General features: G+C 38.0%; 1 protein-coding gene across 2 annotated transcripts in view; it reads right to left on the reverse strand.

Annotated features, from left to right (window-relative positions):
- LOC146452131 (uncharacterized) overlaps positions 1-22,241 on the reverse strand; it is a 92,760-nt gene that overhangs the window by 28,467 nt on the left and 42,052 nt on the right. Inside the window, exons 14-15 of one of the 2 annotated variants that reach the window (XM_085098183.1) lie at positions 21,601-21,837; positions 13,665-16,256 (exon numbers count right to left, since the gene is read on the reverse strand). In XM_085098183.1, the coding sequence (XP_084954309.1) occupies positions 15,922-16,256; positions 21,601-21,837 (572 nt within the window). In that variant the 3' untranslated portion in view covers positions 13,665-15,921. Of the gene's footprint in view, positions 1-13,664; positions 16,257-21,600; positions 21,838-22,241 lie in introns of those variants that run through there. The other variant, XM_085098184.1, reaches the window with a different exon arrangement.

Below are 22,241 nucleotides of genomic sequence, written 5' to 3' on the forward strand. Positions count from 1 at the left end.
GATGCAATGTCTCGAACCGCGTGGTTTTTAGTTCCTCTTCTGTGCTATGTTTTACAAAGCGTTAATTCGGGAAACGAACAACGACATTTGAGATGCCATTTTTACTTTCATTTACAAATTGGAATATATTTTGTATTTCGGTAAAAAAAAAAAAAAAAACAACGTTTAGTCGATTCGTTGGATCTCGCCATGCTCTGCTATTACAAAGTTTACTATTTCAGAACGTTGTTAGCCATAAGGCATATGTTTCACTCTCATTTCCTTTCATTTTCGGATTCCTTGTAATGTTACCAACACAAAGCCTTTGTTAGCTAGCCATTTAGCCAGTTGCAGTCCACCTTTCATAAAAAACATTAATTAGCTTCAGTCACAAATGTTTCTACAAATTGCATTTATTGCAAAATTTTCCCTATTCTTAGTTTACTTTATTCTCTTTTAGTTGTTAATATCGGCGCCGTAAATCTATTTACTACATACGCCAAAATGTCTTTACTTTCCCTAATTATTGAGAAATCCAGTCTCATGTTTAATCACCATTCCATAATTCCTTGGGGATCATTTCGGGGTCGACAAGAAGATGAACGGGGATCATTTAGGGGTCGGGATCATTTCGGGGTCCATTTGGGGATCATTTCAGGGTTGGGGATCATTTCGGGGTCGGGATCATTTCGGGGGCTGTACAGAACCACTCTACTGGCGGCAAAGTCAAGGAGAGCAAAAGAATATAGAATTGCCGTTATGATTATCACTCCAGTTAACTTTTTTAAAGGCTGACTGATGTACTTCGTCGTTTGAACGTTGATGAATTTATTTAGTTGTCAATACAACTTACCACATTTGTATCCTGGTGTTTTCCGTCAAAAGGCAAGAATTCTCTGACGCAGACTTCAAACCCTCGACTTTCGACATTTTCCAACCATAAATAGACAGCGTCATCCGGTTTTGTACTACGAGAGTATTTTGCGGTGACAAACACGGAAGGTCTTCCACCAAAGCTCTGCAAAACAAGTGTGTTAAATGTCTATTAGACAAACGAAGTGGCTAGCCTTTACTTCATCATTATTGGAGAGGCAGACTTTTCTAAATTTCCCGTAAGATTATCCTTCTTAATCAATATTTTTCGTAGGCCAAATAACGAAAACTCATCAGTTAATATTGTTGGCGGAAAGCCTCTTGAAAGTTATTTAATGCCCAATTTTGGAATTCTTGTCTTTGAAAATAGTGAAACTATATAGCTCCCTTAAGTTTCAGAATATTGCAAACCTGTTTATTTTTTCGCGAATTTAAGGACCTAGTTTAAGATGTTTTTTCCAGCAGTTGACTTTCCACAAATGACTGTGTGACTTTATTATTAATCCAAGTGATATCCACTCTTTTCCTTGGTATGGTAACTGTAAATGAAATGAGATTGTTTATCGGTAATGATCACAACGTAGTGTAATCTAAGTAAGCTCATTTGCAAATTCTATCGGGAAAACAGGATGAAGCAAACTTGCTTTTTAACCCAGGTGTCCACCACGAGCACTCTCTTGCTTTCAAGGTCTACGGTTGTTAAGTAGAAATTTTGCCAATCAGTGGAACTTGAACTAATGATGACTACACAGAAATCTAAAGCACGAATGACTCAATGGCTCTTGTGACGCAATCAGTGAAATTCCCTGTCATAAAGGGCTAGCATTCGAAACGTCAGTAGTCGACTATCTCCATGATCGTCAAATTACTCTTTACCAATTTGAAAACAAAAATTCGTAAACATACGTTAAAGATGACCTAGTTGTGATTGGAAAAGAGTATCTTAAACAGGTAAAGTAAAGGGTACAAGTATATAATTGTCTTAATAGAATGGCAACAATCTTTTGTTGTGTGGTCTGCACTCCTTATCCCTATCTAGACTGTTGGGGGAGGGGACGGGGGGATCCTGTCAAAGGCGACTTTAAACCGGAAAAACGTTTGCGCAAACACCAACACCACAGGTCATTTGTGGGTCAAATAAGGATAAAGCCGATGTAAAAAAGTTAATTCTCTAAAGCTTACTAGCTTAGGATAGGTTTTCGGTGACAACACTCGATACAGTTCCGTATTCTGGCGGACTTTGGTTCCGTGAATTGACTACCTTTTATTCTTCCAAGAAACGAAATGAGGCAAAAAATACAAGGCACGAGACAATATATTTCCTTGAACTAACAAATTCGTAAACTAGAATGTGCATGAGCTTACTATGAACACCCCCGCCGCCTTCCATGATCGTGCTTGTTTATTTCCGAGAATGAAATAAACATGCGTTCGAATTCCTTTGTAAAGCTCGGCATTTGAATGGAATGTAGAACATTTCTCTGGAAATCTTTCCAAAAAAGACGCATTGACTGACAAAAAAAAAGATTCAAAATACTTTAGAGACAATTGTTATTCTTGAAATACTTGTGCAGTAATATAAAGCAAAATTCATAGTTTTTTTTTTTTTTTACCGTCAATAAACTAGGGAAATTTCTACGAGAACTCTGAAATCTCATTGCCGACATCAAAACTGACATGTAAATAGGCCTTATCACGGTTTTCGACGCCATTTTGACGAGTAGCCAAACAGGCTTGAAATAACAGTGTTTGTATGGAAATCCGATGTCAAATAATTTTCATAAAACATCGCTGCTGAAAAATTTATGAATTGTCTTTTTCGGAAAGATTCGAATTCCAGAGAACTGTTCTACATTCCATTCAAATGCCGAGCTTTACAAAGGAATTCGAACGCATGTTTATTTCATTCTCGGAAATAATAGTCACGCGTGACATGCATTGACTGTAACAAACGAGCACGATCATGGAAGGCGCCGGGGGTGTTCATGAGTTCATGCAGATTCTAGTTCAAGAATTTATAAGTTCAAGGAAATATATTGTCTCGTAGAAGAATAAAAGGTAGTCAATTCACGGAATCAATGTCCGCCAGAATACGGAACTGCATCGAGTGTTGTCACCGATGATCTATCCTAAGCTAATAAGATTTAGAGACTTAACTTTTTTATATTGGTTTTAATCCTTACTTGACCCACAAATGACCTGTGATGTTAAAAAAAAAAAAAAGAAAGAAAAAAAAAAGAAAAAAAAAAGGAAGTTAAAATGGGGTTGACAGACCTGCACCTCTGGTTCGATGGGGCGTTATTTGTATCCGCTGAACGAAGTGAGTGCAGGCGCAAAAGCTACATCCTTGTCGTTTTCTTGTACATTGATATATTTCTCGGTCATCTCTAAATTTGACAGTTTCATTCTTGGCGGAAGTCAACATTTACTTTGTCTCTACAGTTTGCGGTCGTTAATTTTAAGGTGAGATTTCACAATTTCTAGAAAAAAGCAAAATCGTTTGTATTCGAAGCCCCCCTTGAAACCCGTGGAGAGTGGACTTAGTACATTTCGCTTCGTGAAAGTCAACAATAGTCACGAACAAATAATTGCTTTTTCTGGGCTCGAAAGGCCTTTTGGCCTTTTATAACCTTATTTTAAAGACAGTTGTTTCATCACAGTACATAACAAGCTTCTCGTGAGAACTAAATGCTAATTAAATCACCGAAAGATCATTATAACTTCTTCTGATCAAACTTGTTTACAAGATAAAAATATCAAGTTTGGTCGTTTCGGAGTATAGAAAAAAAAAATACGCTTTAATTAAAACATTAAGCTTACTTGCTCCAGTCTCTTTTAAGACCGAATCGACAGTTTTTGTTTGGTCTCAGCTGGCAGACGTTTCCTCAATAAATCATTTCTTTGCATGCACTCTTTTATCTCCACACGATCGCCGCTCATGTAACTTCAATTTCATTCTTGTAGTGATGATTCAAGGCATCACAGCAAAATAAAAGCGTTTTCTAAACAGTCATCATGAGATAAACAAACTTTCCCCGATTTCTAAGCATGTAGGTAAGTTTTCGTGAGTAAATCTCCCACATCGTGCAACATGACAATTTCACAGACACCCGCCATCTTCATGACATAAGTACGCACACCACCCTAGTTACAAAATGACTCCCCCGGATCGCAGTCATACTGGGCGTGGTTTCTGGCAAGGGCTCCCGCCGTCGCCTTCCACGGAATTTTACGCCTGCACTCCCTTTTCTCAGCGGAGCCCTATGCGGAGGAGAGAGGACCTGCACGACTCCCACTGTGTGTCCGTTGTTTTGATAAAAGCCTTTTCAGTTTTGCTTTTACAAGCATGTCTTTAAGCGATTTTCCTTTTGTATAAGAGATTCTTCCCTTTTGATCAAAACGTAATGCGACCGCTCTGCTTAATGGTGTTTATCTTGATATTGAGGGGGAATTCTCATATATACTGAGTGGAGGGTTTCTTGCTGATCATTCTTAGCCGTTAGAATTAGTCTTTGATATGCCATTGTGTATGCTAGCTCTGTGGCATTCGTTAAAGTTTAGCAGCTAGGATTAACTGCAAGATTTCAGGTAGCGCTAAATAAATTTTATCTGTGAAGATACAGGATCCGTGGATTTCTTTACTCGTGAATTCATGCTTATGCTATTGCATATCACTGCGGGAAGATTGAAACTGCCGCAGGATGTTTGTTTATCACGGATATGAGTGTCTAACAGATCCTCGTCTTTCAAAGCTTATCATTGTTGTCTCTTGCTTTCGAGAGCTATAGCATTTGTTATACATTCGTCGCCAATTCCTATTGCTGCGGCCGAGAGCCCTAGTTGTTTTAACTGCTCGACCTGATCTCTCATCACTGAAACCAACGGAGAAACCACTATAATGGTTGACAACGGCTTGACTTCACTTGAGCACAAAGCACTCGAGACTCGAGGAAACAGTTGAAATATCAAGCTCTTCCCGAAACCGGTGGGTAGAATGGCGAAAACGTCTTTCCCACGAGCTAGATTGAGAAGGCACGCTTTTTGCTCCTTCCTGAGTACTTTAACTTGCGGAAAATCTCGAAGACAATTCTCTAAAACTGCATTAAACTCAGTCTCATCAAAACCACGCGCGTGTGACACACTCGCCATTTTGACTCTTTCAGATTCTTTCGCGATATCTTTTGAGTGATGTCTGAACTGTCAAAACTGAGCAATCAGAGGGTATACCAGGAGCTGGTATACCGGCATGAGGTGTTTAAGAGAATGATTACAGGCTCCTCTTCTTTCCCTCTTTTTCTCTCCCCAGCCCCCCTCGTTTTCGTCCCCTCGCCCTCTCCTTCGCGCTTCTCTCTAGGAGCCTGGAACAGGCTACAAAAATCTACGGTTATCATAGTGAGTTTCACGGAGGTAAAGATGCAGAGACTGGCACTTAATTGAAGTATGCTTTAGTTGGAATGTTCTACACCTTGGGTAAATCGATATACTTAACAAATCCCTTAACATTTATCCCTTTCAACTGCACTACCCGCCTAGATTAGCCTATGCTATTTGCGGGCTAGTGCATTCTTGCCTTACCTTCGTGAAAAATGTGCTTTAATAAATTGAATTGAATTGAAATTGAATTGAATTGAATCGACGGCAGTCTTCTATGGTCTATACTCTTATAGACCATAAAATGACGTCAAAAATATGTTCAAAACTCAAGTGGAACCACGAGCCGCAGGCGAGTGGTTTTACTGCCAACTTTTGGACATTTTATGGCGTCATTCTATGGTCTATAAGAGTATAGACCATAGAAAACTGCCGTCGATTTGTTTTTTACGATAACATGGAAAAAGTACGAGCGGAATTGGCAATTTTTTTGTTGTTGTTGAGAAAGCGCGCGCGTTACATTTGACGTCATTTTTATTGTCTGTACTCTTATAGACAATATCTACGAGCCAATCAGCGCGCGGGAATTTGGACAGTTATTGTAAAAAGTAGAACTGATGCCGCAAATTATATATGGAAAACGTATTTTAACTGAAGTCAGTTTATTGGCCTTTTTACTTATGTTAATCCTTCACTAGCAGCGTCATCTTTCGCCGTGGTTAATGCATAGACGAAGATAAAACCTTATTGCATCTCGTATGTGTTGTATTTACAGTAGTTTCGCCATGCCTACTTTATTTGGTTATTGCTTTACTGCGAGAGAAAAAGTAGTCATCTATCTTGATCTGCTGTCTGAAACAGGTTTTGGTTTAACTCTTAATAATTCTAAAATAGCAGTGAAAGGAATAAAATACTTGTTCAAAGTATGTCACTCCACTTTCAAGAGGACTGTATACGTTCTTTAATATACTTTAGGTTCGGTCAACAGTTCAAAACACGCGCATTCACAATCTCGTTCGGACTCTAACGCTCGGTCGCACAAATCCTTTTAGCTTTTTACTTGATACTCGTCAAAGTCATTCACATCATTCAAGCTACATGTCAATCAAGTTCACAGTGAAAATTCTCTTCATGCCATTGTCGCTAAATATAGACAGATAGGTGAAGTGTGACCAGATTGCGCGTGTAATTTGGCATTGCGTGACGCCAATGTCTATCATAACTTTTGAATTCACATACCACTTGTTTCGGTCTTTTGACATTGTAAATCGATTGATTTACGTCATTTCCCTTACAATTTGTTGCCGAGATGAAGATTTTTCTCCTCTTTAGCTTTCCATTTCGAACTTTCCTTGTCCTTTTCTGATTCTGTTTGTATTGTTATTCGTTCGTCTGTCACGAGCCATTGCGTTGGCGTTCCGAAATGGGGATTTTGGATTGCTAACATGTTGACCGAGTGGGAAAAATCTTGAACTTCCCCCGAAACGAAAGGATGGTGAGGTACCCCATCTAGCCTTCACATGTAACCCCGGGGCGCTGGGGTGAGGTTTAAAAAGCTATCGCGTGGTCGCTAAGTACATATATCAACAAAGATGGCGGATGGAAGACACTTTTCGTTTCTTTGTTCTTACGGGCACGACTTCACCTTCATCCAAGACCGGTAGATCAGCTTGATTATCAGACTCGACAAATGCACCTTCACCTCCTTCAGAACTTTCTTCAATGGCTTTGTTGTCGATGTTTTGAAGGTGATATCTGCAAAAAAGCTCGCCACGCTTGTACTGAATTCAGAGACACCTGCCCGGATGAACATCACCCCACCCCACCTCCAGCATTCACATGGAGAAAACTCACCCCAGCTATGCGGTTAATCCGCCTCGCCTGACCGGGCAACCCGCCTCGGTGAGGTACCCCACTTCACATGTGAACGTGATCAAGAAATAAAGGGAGATTGTATGGAGAGATTGGTAACCCCACCCATGCGGGGTACCTCACCTTCCCGGGGTCCCCCACCTCCATGTGAACAGGCCCTAATACAGGGATATTTTAGCGCGATTCAAAACTATGCGGGGATAGCAGAACTTAGCAAGTGCTCTTGGTATCCAAAAAGAAGCTTTGGGGGTAACCATGCATTTTTCAGAGGTAATACAGTAGAGCTTCAATTTGGAAAAAAAAAAACGCCATCCATTGCCTTGTATTTTACTATTGTTTTTTCTTTTCCTTTTTTTTTTTTTAGAATAATTGTTGCTTAATTATCTCTAAAAAAGAATGCATGTTTATCCCAAATGTTCGTTTAGGATTTCGAAAGCCCTTGCTAAGATCTGCTTTTCTCCGTAAAGTCATAAACCACACAAAAATACTTCTTTATTAGTTGGCACCCTCCTTAAGTTGGTTTTAGGACGGTGCCTTGTTAGACAGGTATTTTCGGGCACTTTCCAGGAGAAAATTATGGGCAACCTGCGCATATTTCAGAGAAAATTAATCACAATATTTCTGATCAATTTTAAAATACGTATTTATTTGCAAATTGAAGCTTGAATATCTTTGAAAAATGCATGCTTACACCCAATTTCTTTTTGGATTTCATTAGTTCTTGCTAAGGTCTGCTTTTCTTGCATAGTCATAAACCACGCAAAGATACAAGTGTATTGGTGGGCACATCCCCGATGCGTAGAACGTATGTGCAGTAGCAGAAGCAGGCACCATCCTTAAATTGTGCTTCAACATCGCTTTAATCCTTTAACCCCTAGTATCTAAGAACAAATTCTCCTTTCTTGTTCCCATACTTTTCTTATAAAAGTACTGGGGAGAAGATAGTTCACTTACGGTGATCATATTCTTAATTCTCATGACCTAAGGGGTTCAATAAGCATTGATATTACAAGGACAAATTTTATGCTTATCAATGTTAGGGCTTAAAGGGTTAACATGCATTTAAAGACGCTTCAACTAAGTCGAAAGACTTTTTGAAACGTACTCGAAATTAGCTTCAAGGATTTAAAAATGTTGAGCGAAAATTGAAACAAATGGTCAAGTAGTTTAATCGTGTCAGAAATTTCTATTTAATCAAAGAACGAGTTTATCAAAAGGTTATTTATTTTCATGAGATTTGCGATGAACAGCTGAGCTAAACAGACGAACTTTAATTATGATCTTATTTCTTTTTTGGTGTCCGTGCAGGATTTTTCATGTTTTTAACATGTTCCTAATTTACAAGTATTTATCATTCGTTACCTAAAAGTGATGGGGTGGGGTTTTTTTTAGTTTGCAGGAATGTTTTTTTTTTTTTTGCTCAGTGCTTGTGCAGGAATTTTTTTCGGTTGATACCCTCTGGGCGATTTTTTTTTTTGTTGAAAAAAAAAACTTTAAATAAAGGATTTTTTAAAGGATTTTTTTTTTTTTTAAAAAAGTTGTACTTTGTGGGCTTGGAATGATTACCTTTAACCCCTGAGACAATATCTAAAAATAACAGCATTGGTTCAGCTTGTTATCTCAGTATTACTGGTGTCACCTTAGTACCCCTACTCTCTATAAGCCGGAAACCTCTCTAAGCCAGACAGTTGGAGTCGGTCCCGACCATGTGCGTCTTTAATAGAAAGGGTTCACCGTACTATATTCAAAGCAAATTTGTCCTACATCCTGATTTTTGCAGTAAAAGCTTTAAACATAAATTATTTTAAAACTATGTCGATTATTGACCGCCTTAATCCTTCAGTAAACAGCAAGTCATTCACAAGATACAAGGTACTTTCGATCACCAGATCACAAAGCACTTTGTGCGGTTTTAAATTGCCTACAGAGCACTTTGTGGTATTGACAATGAGCCACAGAGCATTTTGTGGTGAATAAAGTGAACACTTGCCCTTCAATCTAGATGCTCCTACAAGCGTTTAACAGGATATCTTGAAAATGATTCAGTTTTTTAAATTTTGTAACCATAAAGCACTCTGTGGCCCAACGAATAAAACTACAAAGCGCTTTATGGATAAGCAGATATGCTGGAAGCGTTTTACTGACAAAATCGTTTTTCTTCAAAACTAATTGACCTATTGCTCGTGATTATTGGGTTTACTACCGGTGACAAACACAAAACAAAATACTGAGTTGTAGTAAGGGTAAATTCCAGCCACGACACAAAATGTGGGGTTGGTTTGTTGTTCATACAAAACAAACTTCCACAAAAAAAAATTAAATTTTCAAAACATTAAAAAGGCCGTTTTGGGGCATTCTGGAAGAAATTTTCTGTCATTAAAACACTAAACGGTATTTTCTATAATAATTCCTTAATCTCTTTCTGCAAGAATTTTTTTTTTCTTCGGTCTCGGCTTGCAAAAATTTTTTTTTTCGGGCATTTTGGCTTGCAGGAATTTTTTTTTTTTGTATTTTCCCCACCTCCCCCCCCCCCCTCCCATCACTTTTCTAATGGTGCGTCTCTTAATATTTCTCTAGTTAAAAATGAGCACTGTAAATGCTGAAAATGTACGTGTTAAAACCTGTTAGAATTCTTAATTTGAAGGTATTATCAGAATTTTTCTAAAGGCTCAATTCTTTGGTCAGTTTTCAGTTCTCACGTTTCGGTGAACCTTACTCCTTATTGGGTAAAAGAAAAAAAATCAGGCCATAAGTAAGTCAAGTAGCATTTTATTAACTACCTCTAAAAACAACCGTAGGTTTTCCTTTCGAGCTGGGTTGAACGTTGAGCAATATGGAGACCCCCCCCCCCCCCCCCCCTTCAAAACTAGGTTCCAGGCCTTACGGGGAAGGCCAAGTTTCACAGCGGTAAAACGAATACGCATGCGTCAGATTAGAATCATTTGGTGAATAAGTTTTGGGGATGCAAAGCATTCGAAAAGTAAGCAAAGGTACACAACACTGACCAGTCTTCACATAATATACTTCGTTTAAAATAAATTAAGAAAGTCCCAGAATAAAAAAAGAAAGAAAATTACAAGTATTCAGCTTTTTTAAATCTTTCCGCCATTCACACGAAACTTTTTCATGACACCGGTTTGTTTTACGGTTTTCTTTGATTTTTTTTTTTTTTGCGCTGCGCGGCTGTCGACTTGAATTACGGCCATTGGGCATGCTCTCCGTTTTACCGCGGTGAGGGGCTGGATTGAGATTTTGTAAACAAGATAAGTACATGAAAAGTTCTTGAAATAAATAAGCTATGACCTAATGAAATTAAAGAGTAACTGGAGATATTCATCCATACATTAAATATATTAAAGATACACTGAATTTATTTTATTTAAGAAATTTTATTATTTGAAAATTGGAATTAATTTAGTGACAAATTATTGGTAGCTACATGATGACTGTCAAGACGGTGCAAGAGAAATTAAATGCTTATACAGATATCCAATATGCACGAGTGTCTTTTCTTAGTTACATTTATCCTGTTGTAGAAACGGGTGACGGAGGTTTGCCGTTTGGATCTTAATTGTTTATGTGAATATAGAAATGTGTGAAGTAATATTTCAAACACGAGTGCGAGTGTTTCACCGGGGTTTCCAAACACGAGAATTTGTTTTTCGAGTATTTACAGACCGCGGTGAAATACAAAGCACGAGTTTTTGATATGGCTTTTCAATCGGCGTCCTAATTACAAACAAAGGATATTGTTCACGTTATCATTTAGTTTTTGCTTTCTTTTGTTAGTTAGCGCATAGTTTGTAATGAAAAATGATTTATTAAAAGAAGCCACAATTTGCATGCATTGGCATCCTCGTTCTCTCGAAACATATGGACGGGTTAGCGGAGTTTGAATCTGGCCGGTTTCAGCCGCCCAAAAGTGTGCAAGAAGAAGATTCTTTGTTTGCACAGCCCAAGCAAAGTACACAGTACAAAGACAAGTGGGGCGTTGAGGTTTTCAGAAATTGTCAAGCAGCCCGCAAACAAAAATTGTCTTTAGTTGACTCGGGAAGCGTGTTCAAGGATTATGATGTTCACCGTTTGCAAAGTCTTTCAGAGAAGTTGGAGGACTTGGATGTTCTATCTATCCCTAAGCTATTGGCTTACAAAATTCGTTCAAGAAGTTGCGAATAAGAACGGTGGTTGCTATCCGCCTCGTTCCTTGTATGAAATTATCTGTGGGTTAAAGCGACATTTGGAGGACGTAAACGAAGAGCATGCATTGAATCCTTTAGACAGCAGTGACAAGAGGTTAGTTTGGAGTAGTTGTACTTTAATCCAGTCTGCTTTACGTGTATACAAATGTAGAAAGTTTACCAAAGTGATGATTTGCGACTTTTTAGGTTTGTTATTTTTCGCCGATACTTGACGCAAAAGTGAAGGACGCCACACGCGAACGTGTTTCTCTTGAAACCAGCAAACGATAAGAAGTAATAAACTTTTTTCAAGCCGGTATTGATTTCCAAACAGGCGTCTTTGATAAACAAACGCTCTGTTCTTTACCGCGGTATCGTAATGCATGTATGTGACCTAAATGTGGCCACGCAATTTGTTTATCACTCATATATAATTAATAAATTAGAGAGGCGTTTTTTCTAAACGCTGTCATACACTTTTTTGCTTATCGCGTTTCAGATATTGAAAACGAACAAAAACGGTTCTTTTTGGTTTGGTTTCTGAAAATCTCAGCTTTCGAAATGTGTGGAGTAACTTGAATTGCTCGGGGACAGAAGCGTTCAACCATAACATGAACATCGAGTATCTCACTAATTTAATGCCACACGAGAAGCTCATACTCCAAATCTTTAATTGAGACACAGCCAAAAACCTTCAACCTTATCCTCTGCGCTAAATGCGCTCTAGACAACGCTTAAGCTTAACAAATCTGCTACTCGCAGTTAACACAATAAAGAATCTTCTGGCATATTCAATCCAAATACATGTGCACTTACAGTACTTACATCGAAATGAAATGGCTGAGCTGGGGTTAATATAGCCGCTTTTACAGTATAGCCGCATGAGTATATATAGCCTGGTTAATGCAGAGACTTCACACGATGTCCGCCAATTTGAAAAATAAAGCAAACGCATGCGCATTCTGTTTTTGTCTAGGCTTTCTCCTGCCGTTCACGTCGGTTACGTTACCGATACGAATTGATCGGGAGGGCCTGGGAGAAAGCCGTACAGGGACAAGGCAACGAATTGGCCTTCCGTCTTGTCAAAAAGGTAACCGTTAACACAATTTATTGAAAACGCTCTTCAAAGAGGAAATTTTTCAAAACGCTATTTTCGTCTACTCGTTTTGACACTTTCCGGAAACGATGACATCACCCGGTCAAATTTAAAGGTCATCGTAATCAACGGTTGGTCACTCAGTTGTCATCCAGCTGACGCGCGAGTTCTGTTGTTGCAGAAACCTTGGCAGTTTTAAAAATTTAAGGCCTAGCGCTAAAAGCTCCATTTTACAATTTAAGCAGAGCATGAAAATTGGGGTTTAAGGCTCAAAGGTACTTTTCAATCCTGTGTTGGTGCGCGATCGAAAAAATGAAGCTTCATAAGAAATATTTTAGGGCGCTTGCTGGTCAGCAAACGAAGGAGAGAGCTAAGAGCTTCCGCTCTTTTTTCGCCTAAAAGATATTCTAAATCTTCTTCAGATGGAGCATATTCTGTAATTACTATGCTACAGCCCACACTCAAAGTTTTGACACAGAACCGTGACAAAGGTCGTTGGCTCGTTTTCCTTCCAAAAAAGTTCTGTAGTGTATCGAGCGAGGATTCATGCGAGAGATATCAAAGGTGGTTCTGCTTTCGTTACCTTAGAACCTATCTCAGACGCTGGGGATTGAAAGAAATTTACTTGAGCCTAGATGGCAATTAATTTACAGTCAAAAATAACCCTCATTTGAGTCCTTGAGCACTTTTATTTAGTGACAAAAATCTTTTTCTAGTGTGGTTGTTTAATGACCTGGAAAGCCTTTCCCCTCAGCGTTTTAAATATCATATAATCTCGAAACAATCCATTGGTATTCTTCTTGATGTATGTGGTTTTTGTATTTTATTTTCATCGCGTGTGACTACTCTCGTAGAACCCATAGAGCAAGCCTTTTTATACGTTTAGGGAAAGGAACTATCGCAAGGTGTGACTCTCGAAGGCTGCCTTACGCTATGTGATGTCACATGTCTCGCCCGCAAAACACATAAAAAGTCTAATCAAGGTTCAACGATTACGAGGTGTGATCACCTTTCCATATGTGATCTCTTCTCGCCCGTAAAATGCATAAAAAATAACGTCTGCTCCGCTGGCTGAAATTTCAATGACTCCGAGTTATAATCGTGATATGTAGCTGTGCGTGAGATCGGGAGGGTGTTAAGAGAAAAATTATAATTACAGTGTCTCAATTGCGCTCTATTTAGTCTTCGCTTTCTCCAAAACGAACCTAAAGCAAAACCTTTGGCGGTTTTGGAAAAATCACAAAGTCCCCCCTGAGGTTCAGAAACGCAAAAAAAAAAAAAAAGCCTTGGTTGAGTAGGGTTAATAGCGGTTTTTTTTTAATTAAGTATCTTAAAACCAAAACCAATGTAATTACAGTAACTTTGGCTGATAACAATAGACGTACACAGAGTAATGAACCAATCAGAACTCAAAGCAAACACATGTAACTAGCGCAAAGCGCCGGCAAATACCAACCTCTTTTCCAAAGTCTTTGTCCCTCGAAAAAAGGACCCTGGTTGCGGCTATAAGAGGACCCTAAGAATGATGGAGGTTAGGGAAACGCGCTTGCGGAATAGGTCTCGTTGGTTTTGCCTTTGCTTCTTTCTCATTGGTTGAGGTTTCGCTAGCATAGCCAATCACAGAAGGTTTAAAATGCAAAACTAAAGAAAACGCGAAAAACTACTTTCGACCCTCAATTGAAAACCGCTTTAATAATGTGATCCCGGATGAGACTAATTCCTTTAGACTGCATGATCGTGATGACTCACTTTGTCTTAAAATTAAACACTGAATTATTAAAGAATGAAGACCGACATCATTACTTGAACTAATCATTATAGATTTTACTCCATTAGTGTTTGTAGTCTAGTTCTCATAACGGATATTGCATAGACGACACTACTTTTCCCACCAAAGTTATAACTAATCCCAAAAAAGAATTTGTTTAGAAATTTAAAGAAATAACTGTGTTGACCGAACTCGATTTCTGTATGTCTGACAGAAGCCAGTTCAGTCCTTGTTAACAAGGTTCCCAATATTTCATTGCGGTAGATATCTGTTCGGAAGACCTTAACGCTTAAGGATTTTGGGATTTAGTTGTAAAGAAAATCTCACAATTTCCTCATCGTCTAAATTATAGCTCCATATTTTGTAACACTGAAAAACAAATTTATTTCGTTTTAGGAGTGGAAAATATGTCTTTGTAATTCGAAAATAGGCCAGCTTTCATTTTCGTAAAGCCTACAACTGCTCCCAAACTCTGAAAATAAGATTCCATTCCCTGAAACGTTCTGCGACTTAAATTTTCAGTTAAACATCCGAACAGATCAAACCGATCGAATTAGCTTACACAAGTATAGCTTTAGTGAAAAGTAAAAGTATTTTGCTTAAATTTTGTCGTTGGGTTCCCTGTTCATGTTCTAATTTTAGCGTCTCCTTAACATCATCTTTTTTTGGAGTAAAAGGAGTCTAAAGGATGGTAACCTAGTATCTTTTTTCGCCTATTGTAAGGCAAACGCTGTTTTCCACCCCCTCCTCCTTGTAATCACTAGTAGTATAGCTTTTCAAGCTAGTGACTCAATCATCGACCTTTAACCTAACTGTTATTTTCTACAATGCCTCTAAATTGGACAAATTTGCTTCTCTGTGAAAGGGGCATGGTCATGGTGATTTTTCCTTGCTGTGTTTTAATCAATTGTAGACAATATTTGAAATCGCTTTCACAGCTCCGAAAAGAAAACTTTAAGTGATTTGTAGAGGGAAGAACAAACCACAATCGATGTCATTTTAATAGAATGATTTTTCTGATGTAATTAAGAATAACTAAGTTCTTTTTGATTGCATCAGAAAAATCAGCTACGTTCCTTCTCCATCCTAGCCATCTGCAGTTGATCGATGATAATCTATATCAATCTTTTTTTAAATTGTTTCTTCTTAACGCTAATGAACACTTTGTCACTAATGTAATTTACTACCTATCTCGCGTTGCTTTCGAATTCTTTCAGCTCCATCCCCTACGCTGAAGAGCATTTGGCATTTATTGACTTTTGTTTTTAATTTTACTGGTTAACTACTGATGACACTACCATGTGGCATTAGTTTACCTGATTATACTTTTAAAGGTCTTAGTTTGCCTATACTGTAATTTTAATCGTCTTTAATATCATGCAAATTTCATGTTACTGATCCACAAAAAAGATAATTAAAATCTTCCTACTGCTAGCATTCCATATTTCCGCAAGTTGTTGACAAATGCCAATATCGTATAGTAGATTCAGCTGTAGATTTCTTGCGCGGCGATAGGTTGATAATGTTGTCAATATTATAGATATACTATTAATATATTATTAATACTACATAATTCTACCAACTAATGACATAGGTGTTGCTTTGTATCTTAGCTTATGGCACTTTTAATAAGAGAAATCTATACCACCTTTCAAAGTAACAGTAATTATGGTTAGAAGTAATTGACTTTACTTTCATTAATCAGAGTAAAATGTTACCGTTTTGCAATCCTTCAATTAATTGCTGTAAGCTGAGACACCAGCTTGGTACCAGTCTTTATTTCCTTAAGTTGTTTCATAAAATGTTTCTATTTCATCCGGTTGAAACTTATAGGTCCCTGCCAGGAATGTTTGGACGAAGGTGGTGCCATATTCGTACCCCCTCGGAGGGACGTAGGTGTTACCAAGATCTGAATATGAATCAAAACTTGATGATGCGCCGTCAGATATGCGAATATCACCTCCCCCGAATGCAGGTCCCCACTGATTGCAGCCATATATAGCATTATCGTAAGAATGATGCCGTCCTGGTGGAGATAACTTAAAAGGCGACCGTCCTGGCTTGTTTACCAACGAAAATATAAATGCTTTGCGATCCGTACTGTATTCACAACTGGAAGCTGATGGGAAGTTTAAGAGGATAAAACAAGTGAGTTTTTAACAATCCCTACCGAGAATAAATTCTTTTACAAGTTTTGTTTACCAGCAATGCCAAATTAGTTAACACCCAGTGAAACTGCAAAATCTGGTGGGGGGAGGGGAGGGGGTGAAATCCATATACCGAAACTGCGAGGCCAGAGGGGGAAGCGGAGGGTTCTCCACATAGCGAAACTGTGAAATCGGAGCGCGGTGGGGTGAGGGGAAGGGTTAATCTAGTGGGCTGTACGGGGAGGCTGTTCTCTAGAGGTTAGACTTTTGTGCGTCCTTTCAACATGTGAAACGGTAGTGAAATTTCATAGGATAAAAATATAGAACGTGAATGTATAGAGAATAAAGGAAGCGGACTTCTTCATGGTTACCGATGTAATATCTTGGTTGGCAGGTAAACCTGTCTAAAATTTGGAGTAAATACGAGGGAGTTTGCTCCTGGCGACTGTAAACGAAGTTTTAAGTTCGCCTTCTAATTTAAATATTAAAATTGTGGTTACACTACAAACGAAATGAGTTGTTTTTGGTATAAAGTTTTGCTAAAGTTGAAACGTCCAGATCTATGAAGACCTAAGTTTCTATCTGACGAAAGCGTAACATTAACTGAAATATATAAAAAACTGATTTGAAAAAAAATGAGTCTATCAATTTCGAGATGAGATACAAGGGCTCCGATCCTTGAAAGTTGGCTTAAACTACATACAGTTGCTGCAATGTTAAACACGTTTGAGCCTGAACCAAAATAGCGTCAGAAACCATGAAAAGGTCAAACGCAAAGTGTGAACAGTCCTCCAAAAACAAATTCATCCTTTCTGAAGATCTTACAGTAATGTTACTGATCTTTTGTTTTCTCTTCAGTTAGTTAGTCACACATTTTCACTTCCCTGTTCTTCCCATTTTTGTAGCGTTAATTTTAGTTGTTTAAAAGTCGGATTTACGGTTTGGTCCTTGTCATTGCGTAACAGCAGTAATTACCTGGTTGTAATTTCTGTCATAATATATATGTTTAGCCAAGCCTAAAAGCGGAGCTCCAGAATTCCTCTTTAATAGCATTTATTTACATGCTACTCTGCTTATTGTATGAACGTAATCACGTTACGAATTCTTCATCCTGCCTTGAGTTATATATATATCTTAAGTGCATATAAATTAAACTTTTTACGCGTCAGCGGAAAATGTTTTGAACCATAAGCTGTTCTTGTTGATCGTGCGAGATCACATTCCTGAATTTCGATGACGTTCGAGAGCATAAAACACTTGTGGATGAAAAAATTACGTTCTCTTTAAAATATTTCTCCTGTGGAAACTATTAATGCATTTGTGTAAAGTTTGAAATGCGTACAATAAAGAAAATTTGGATACCACGTAATGTTTCTACGCGTGCAATTTGGTCGCTATGTTAAAAATAAAACATTTGCTTCAAAATTTATTACTTTGTAAATATTCCTCGCACAGAAATATTTATAGTCTCATAAAAAACGTTACAAAAAAACATAAAGGAAAATTAATGTTTGGTTATGGTTCGAAATATTTGAACGTTTACTTTAAAATTAGGGCATAGTACTGTTTAAAAATATGCACTGCGAATCATGACTGACGAGCACAAAATGTTCGAAACAATTAATGACTCTAGGAATATGCCTCCTAAAGAAATAATTCTAGTTTCTAACTAAAATTTAAGAAAATAATACAGGAAAAATAATGTTTGGCTGTGGCCCAAAATATTTCAGTCAGCGCTTAAAATTAAAACGTGTTTACAAAACTTAAACGCTGACAATTGCGAACGAATTACACAAGTCCAGCATAAAATGTTCAAAACAATTCATAACTCTGTAAATATTTCTCTTACAGAAATAATTGTAGTCTCTAAGTAAACGTTAACAAACAGATAATACAGGAAAAATAATGTTTGGTTGTGGTCCGAAAAATTTCAGTGAGCGCTTTAATTTAAAATTAGAGCGTGTTTACAAAACTTATTCGCTGCGAATGGCTAACTGTGAATAAATAGAGAAGCCCAACACAAAATGTTCAAAACAATTCATAACACTGTGAATATTTCTTTTACAGAAATAATTCTAGTCTCTTAGTAAACTTTAACAAACGGAGAATACAGGAAAAATAATGTTTGGTTGTGGCCCGAAATATTTCAGTGAGCGCTTTAATTTAAAATTAGAGCGTGTTTACGAAACTTATGCGTTGCGAATGGCGAATGGATTAGAGAAGCCCAACACAAAATGTTCAAAAAAAATTCATAACTCTGTAAATATTTCTCTTGCAGAAATAATTGTAGTCTCTAGGTAAACGTTAACAAACGGATAATACAGGAAAAATAATAAGGTTAAGTTATGGTCCGAAATATTTCAGTGAGCGCTTAAAATTAGAGCGTGTTTACAAAACTTATGCGCTGAGAAAAGCGAATGAATTAGTGAAGTCCAACACAAAATTTTCAAAACAATTCATAACACTGTGAATATTTCTCTTACAGAAATAATCCGATTCTAGTATCTTAGTAAACGTTAACAAACGGAAAATACAGGAAAATAATGTTTGGCTGTGGTCCGAAGTATTTCAGTGAGCGCTTTAATTTAAAATTAGAGCGTGTTTACAAAAGCGTATGCGCTGCGAATGGCGAATGAATTAGAGAAGTCCAACACAAAATAATCAAAACAACACATAACTCTGTGAATATTTCTCCTACAGAAATAATTCAACTCTATAAGTAAACGTTAACAAAAGGAGAATACAGGAAAAATAATGTTTCGTTGTGGTCCGAAATATTTAAATGTTTACTGCGTGTTTATAATTGGCCCTGCAAATGAATTACACAAGTCCAACAAAAAACATAACTCTGTGAATAGCTCTATGACTGTTCAAAATTAATTTATCCACGAATATTTGTCGTATGTCAACGATTCAAGTATTTGTGTATAATTTGAAGTATGTTGTTAAATATGGAAAATTACCGACAGTTGCCTTCAAAAATGCATTTAACTTCTATGCGACTTGCGAGTTGCTTACTCACCTAGCTCACCACATGTTTGTTTTCAACTGACATTTCGCCTGTTTGTTCGTCGCTCTCGGGGTTCACATTTGCTTATTAGTCGCCTGCTTTCTCGGAATACAGTCGAACCTGTATATAACGGCCCTGAATTAAGCGGCCACCCTCTATTAAGCGGCCAGTTTTTAAAGTCCCGATTGTTTGCTCATACAAACGCTGTATTTGTTACCTGTATTAGGCGGCCACCTCTATTAAGCGGCCGCGGCCACCCTGTAGCAGTCCTATGTTTGTCTTTCTTTGTTATTTTTACCTGTATTAAGCGGCCACCCTTGAATGGAAACTAAGCCATATGTTATTTTATGCGGTATTTTATTGTGTTTAAAATGCGATCCTGTATCACTTTAAAGAAACAACATGTACAAAGCTACTGTAAGCTGATACTCGGCCGTTTAATATAGTTAACGCTTTTCAGATGTCCGCAATGTGCTGAAGTACAGTACCGTATCACGAACGCTAAAAAAAATTTGTTTTGAATATGCTTCACTCTTTAGCAAGAAATTCATCTTTAATTAACTTGTTCTTCAGCCATGTGACATTGAAAATTGAGCGTAACAACTATGAAATGACGGAATGAGATATTTTGTTGTGAACTGTAAGTCATAGAAATAGAGCACTGTATACCGTAGGAGAGTAGAGGACAATTTATTGTATGGTACTTTTACACAATGTTACGTATATTATACCGTTAAGTTACAAGTTGGCACTGAACTTTGTTTAAAGCATTGATCACTTGAAAGAGTGGTGATTGTCCTATTGTTGCCTTGCATGAAGTGTTTTTGTATGATACGCCAATAAAATCAACATTAGACCACGCCCAGTGACTATAGTGATCCTGTATTAAGCGGCCACCTGTATTAAGCGGCCAGTTACTCAAGTCCCGAGGGTGGCCGTTATATACAGGTTCGACTTTTTATGTAGTTTTACAACATATTCAACGAATACAAGAAATCAGTGTTCTTCAAAATTCTCGTTTGTTTCTAAAAGAAGTAAGCCATCCCACTTCCCGCCGAAAAAACGCAGGTTGCTGCACAGGTTGAGTGTGACATTTCACAATCGCTTACATAGAGGGGCGGACGTACGTACGCCGGACAAACAGTGACGTCATAACCAAAAATTTTCACATACATGGGTTTACCAAAATCTCTTATCATTGGGGCTCCACGCGCGCGCCTCCGGCGCGCGGAGCTCCGCTATTAGTTACTCGTTTGTTTGTTTATTTGAATTCGTATAGTTTTAATTTTAAATTCTCTTGTTTGTTGTAGTTTAAAGTTTCTGTTTTCCTCATTTTCATTTGATATTATTTGGGACGCGCTTGTTAGCTAATAAATGCCTCAGTAAAGAAAGCACACCACACTGATTTAGACTTCGGTTTGCACCATTTTGCTTTCTCCCGTGTTTAGACAAGAGATACAATAGCATCTAAACCGAGACATGCACATAAATTAGACTGACATCGTTTTACTTACAAAGTATTTTTCAGTCAAGTCACTTCACAGTAATTTTCAAAGAGCTGTTCTCACATCAACTACAGTCGACCATCGTGCAAGCAGACCAGTTTTATTCCCAGGGCCTTACTCGTTTATTGAGCCGTCCGAACCTTATATTACCGAGAGACCTGGGGCTGAGCGCGATCAGCTCCAGCGAAATCACAAAAAATAATACGCCGATAAATACTGGGGACGAGAATGCGCAGTCGCTATGGTTTTTTTTCCCTCGCCGAAAGGAAGTTGGAGACCTCTGCTCACAGGCTTAAAATGAAGTTTGGATTTTAAGTTTAAAATGATTAAGGGCTTTCAAGTTCAGTAAGAATTCAGTTTATTACCCTTTTAATAGAGTTTCGTTCGATGTCGTTCATAAAATGGAAATTACCGTGGAGAAGTCCTAACTAAATAAGTAATTAACAATAGGACATTTTCATTATGGCGTCATTTTACTACAACTACCAGAATCCTTCTGGTTTTTCTTTTCTAATGCTAATTAGAGCTATTGTTCTTTGCTGTCCACTGGGATTACAAAATTTACATTTGAAAAGGAAAACGAAATGAATTCTGGTGGTTGTAGTAAAATGACGCCATCATGAAAATTGCCTATCACTAAAATGAATGAATGAATGAACGAACGAACGAACGAACGGACGGACGGACGGACGGACGAACGGATGGACAGACGGACGGACGGACGGATGGACGGATGGACGGATGGATGGATGGATGGATGGATGGATGGATGGATGGATGGATGGATAACATGCCACTTACTCCATGAGATACTGGCGTATCCTCCAAATATATACCGGCCGACCTTTATTATCGTCACAGTAGGACCCTTGTTATCGCACCCGGAGTGAAAGGTTGATGCAGTCCAACCATCAACAGACGCACGCCAACATGGCTTCCAGGCAGATGACTTGCTTTGCACTACGGGATGCAGCCAGGTGTTCAATGCTGTCAGGTATTTGTTGTTCTTTTGCAGGATGGCTGAACTTGCTAATCCGGCTAAAAAAAAATAATAATTAAACGTGATATAAAGCGATGATGATGCTGTCATGTAAAGTGAAATATGAAATTTGTTTGTCAGCTACGTAAATTAGGAGAAAGACAAATTTCAGTTGTACTCTCGGTTCGAGAGTCAAAAAGGTTACCTTAAACAGGAATCGCACAATAAAAAACTGTTGAAAGAACATTTTGGACAAAATATATTGCCATTGAGCCGCAAAAACAAATTAGCAAATCTCTAGCTTTATTTCCAAGACAAAGACGCATACGAATTTTAAATTTATTCTGTCAATATTCTATTTTACCTTGCCGCACGGAATCTGCAACTTTCTTTACAATCCTTTCTTTGCAATACAAAGTTCTTTAATATTACAGCGAGGGGGACAGAACTTCGTGAATTTTTC

Source organism: Pavona decussata, unplaced genomic scaffold (genome assembly GCF_977016875.1).
Source record: "Pavona decussata unplaced genomic scaffold, jaPavDecu1.1 SCAFFOLD_380, whole genome shotgun sequence".
Taxonomy (NCBI): domain Eukaryota; kingdom Metazoa; phylum Cnidaria; class Anthozoa; order Scleractinia; family Agariciidae; genus Pavona; species Pavona decussata.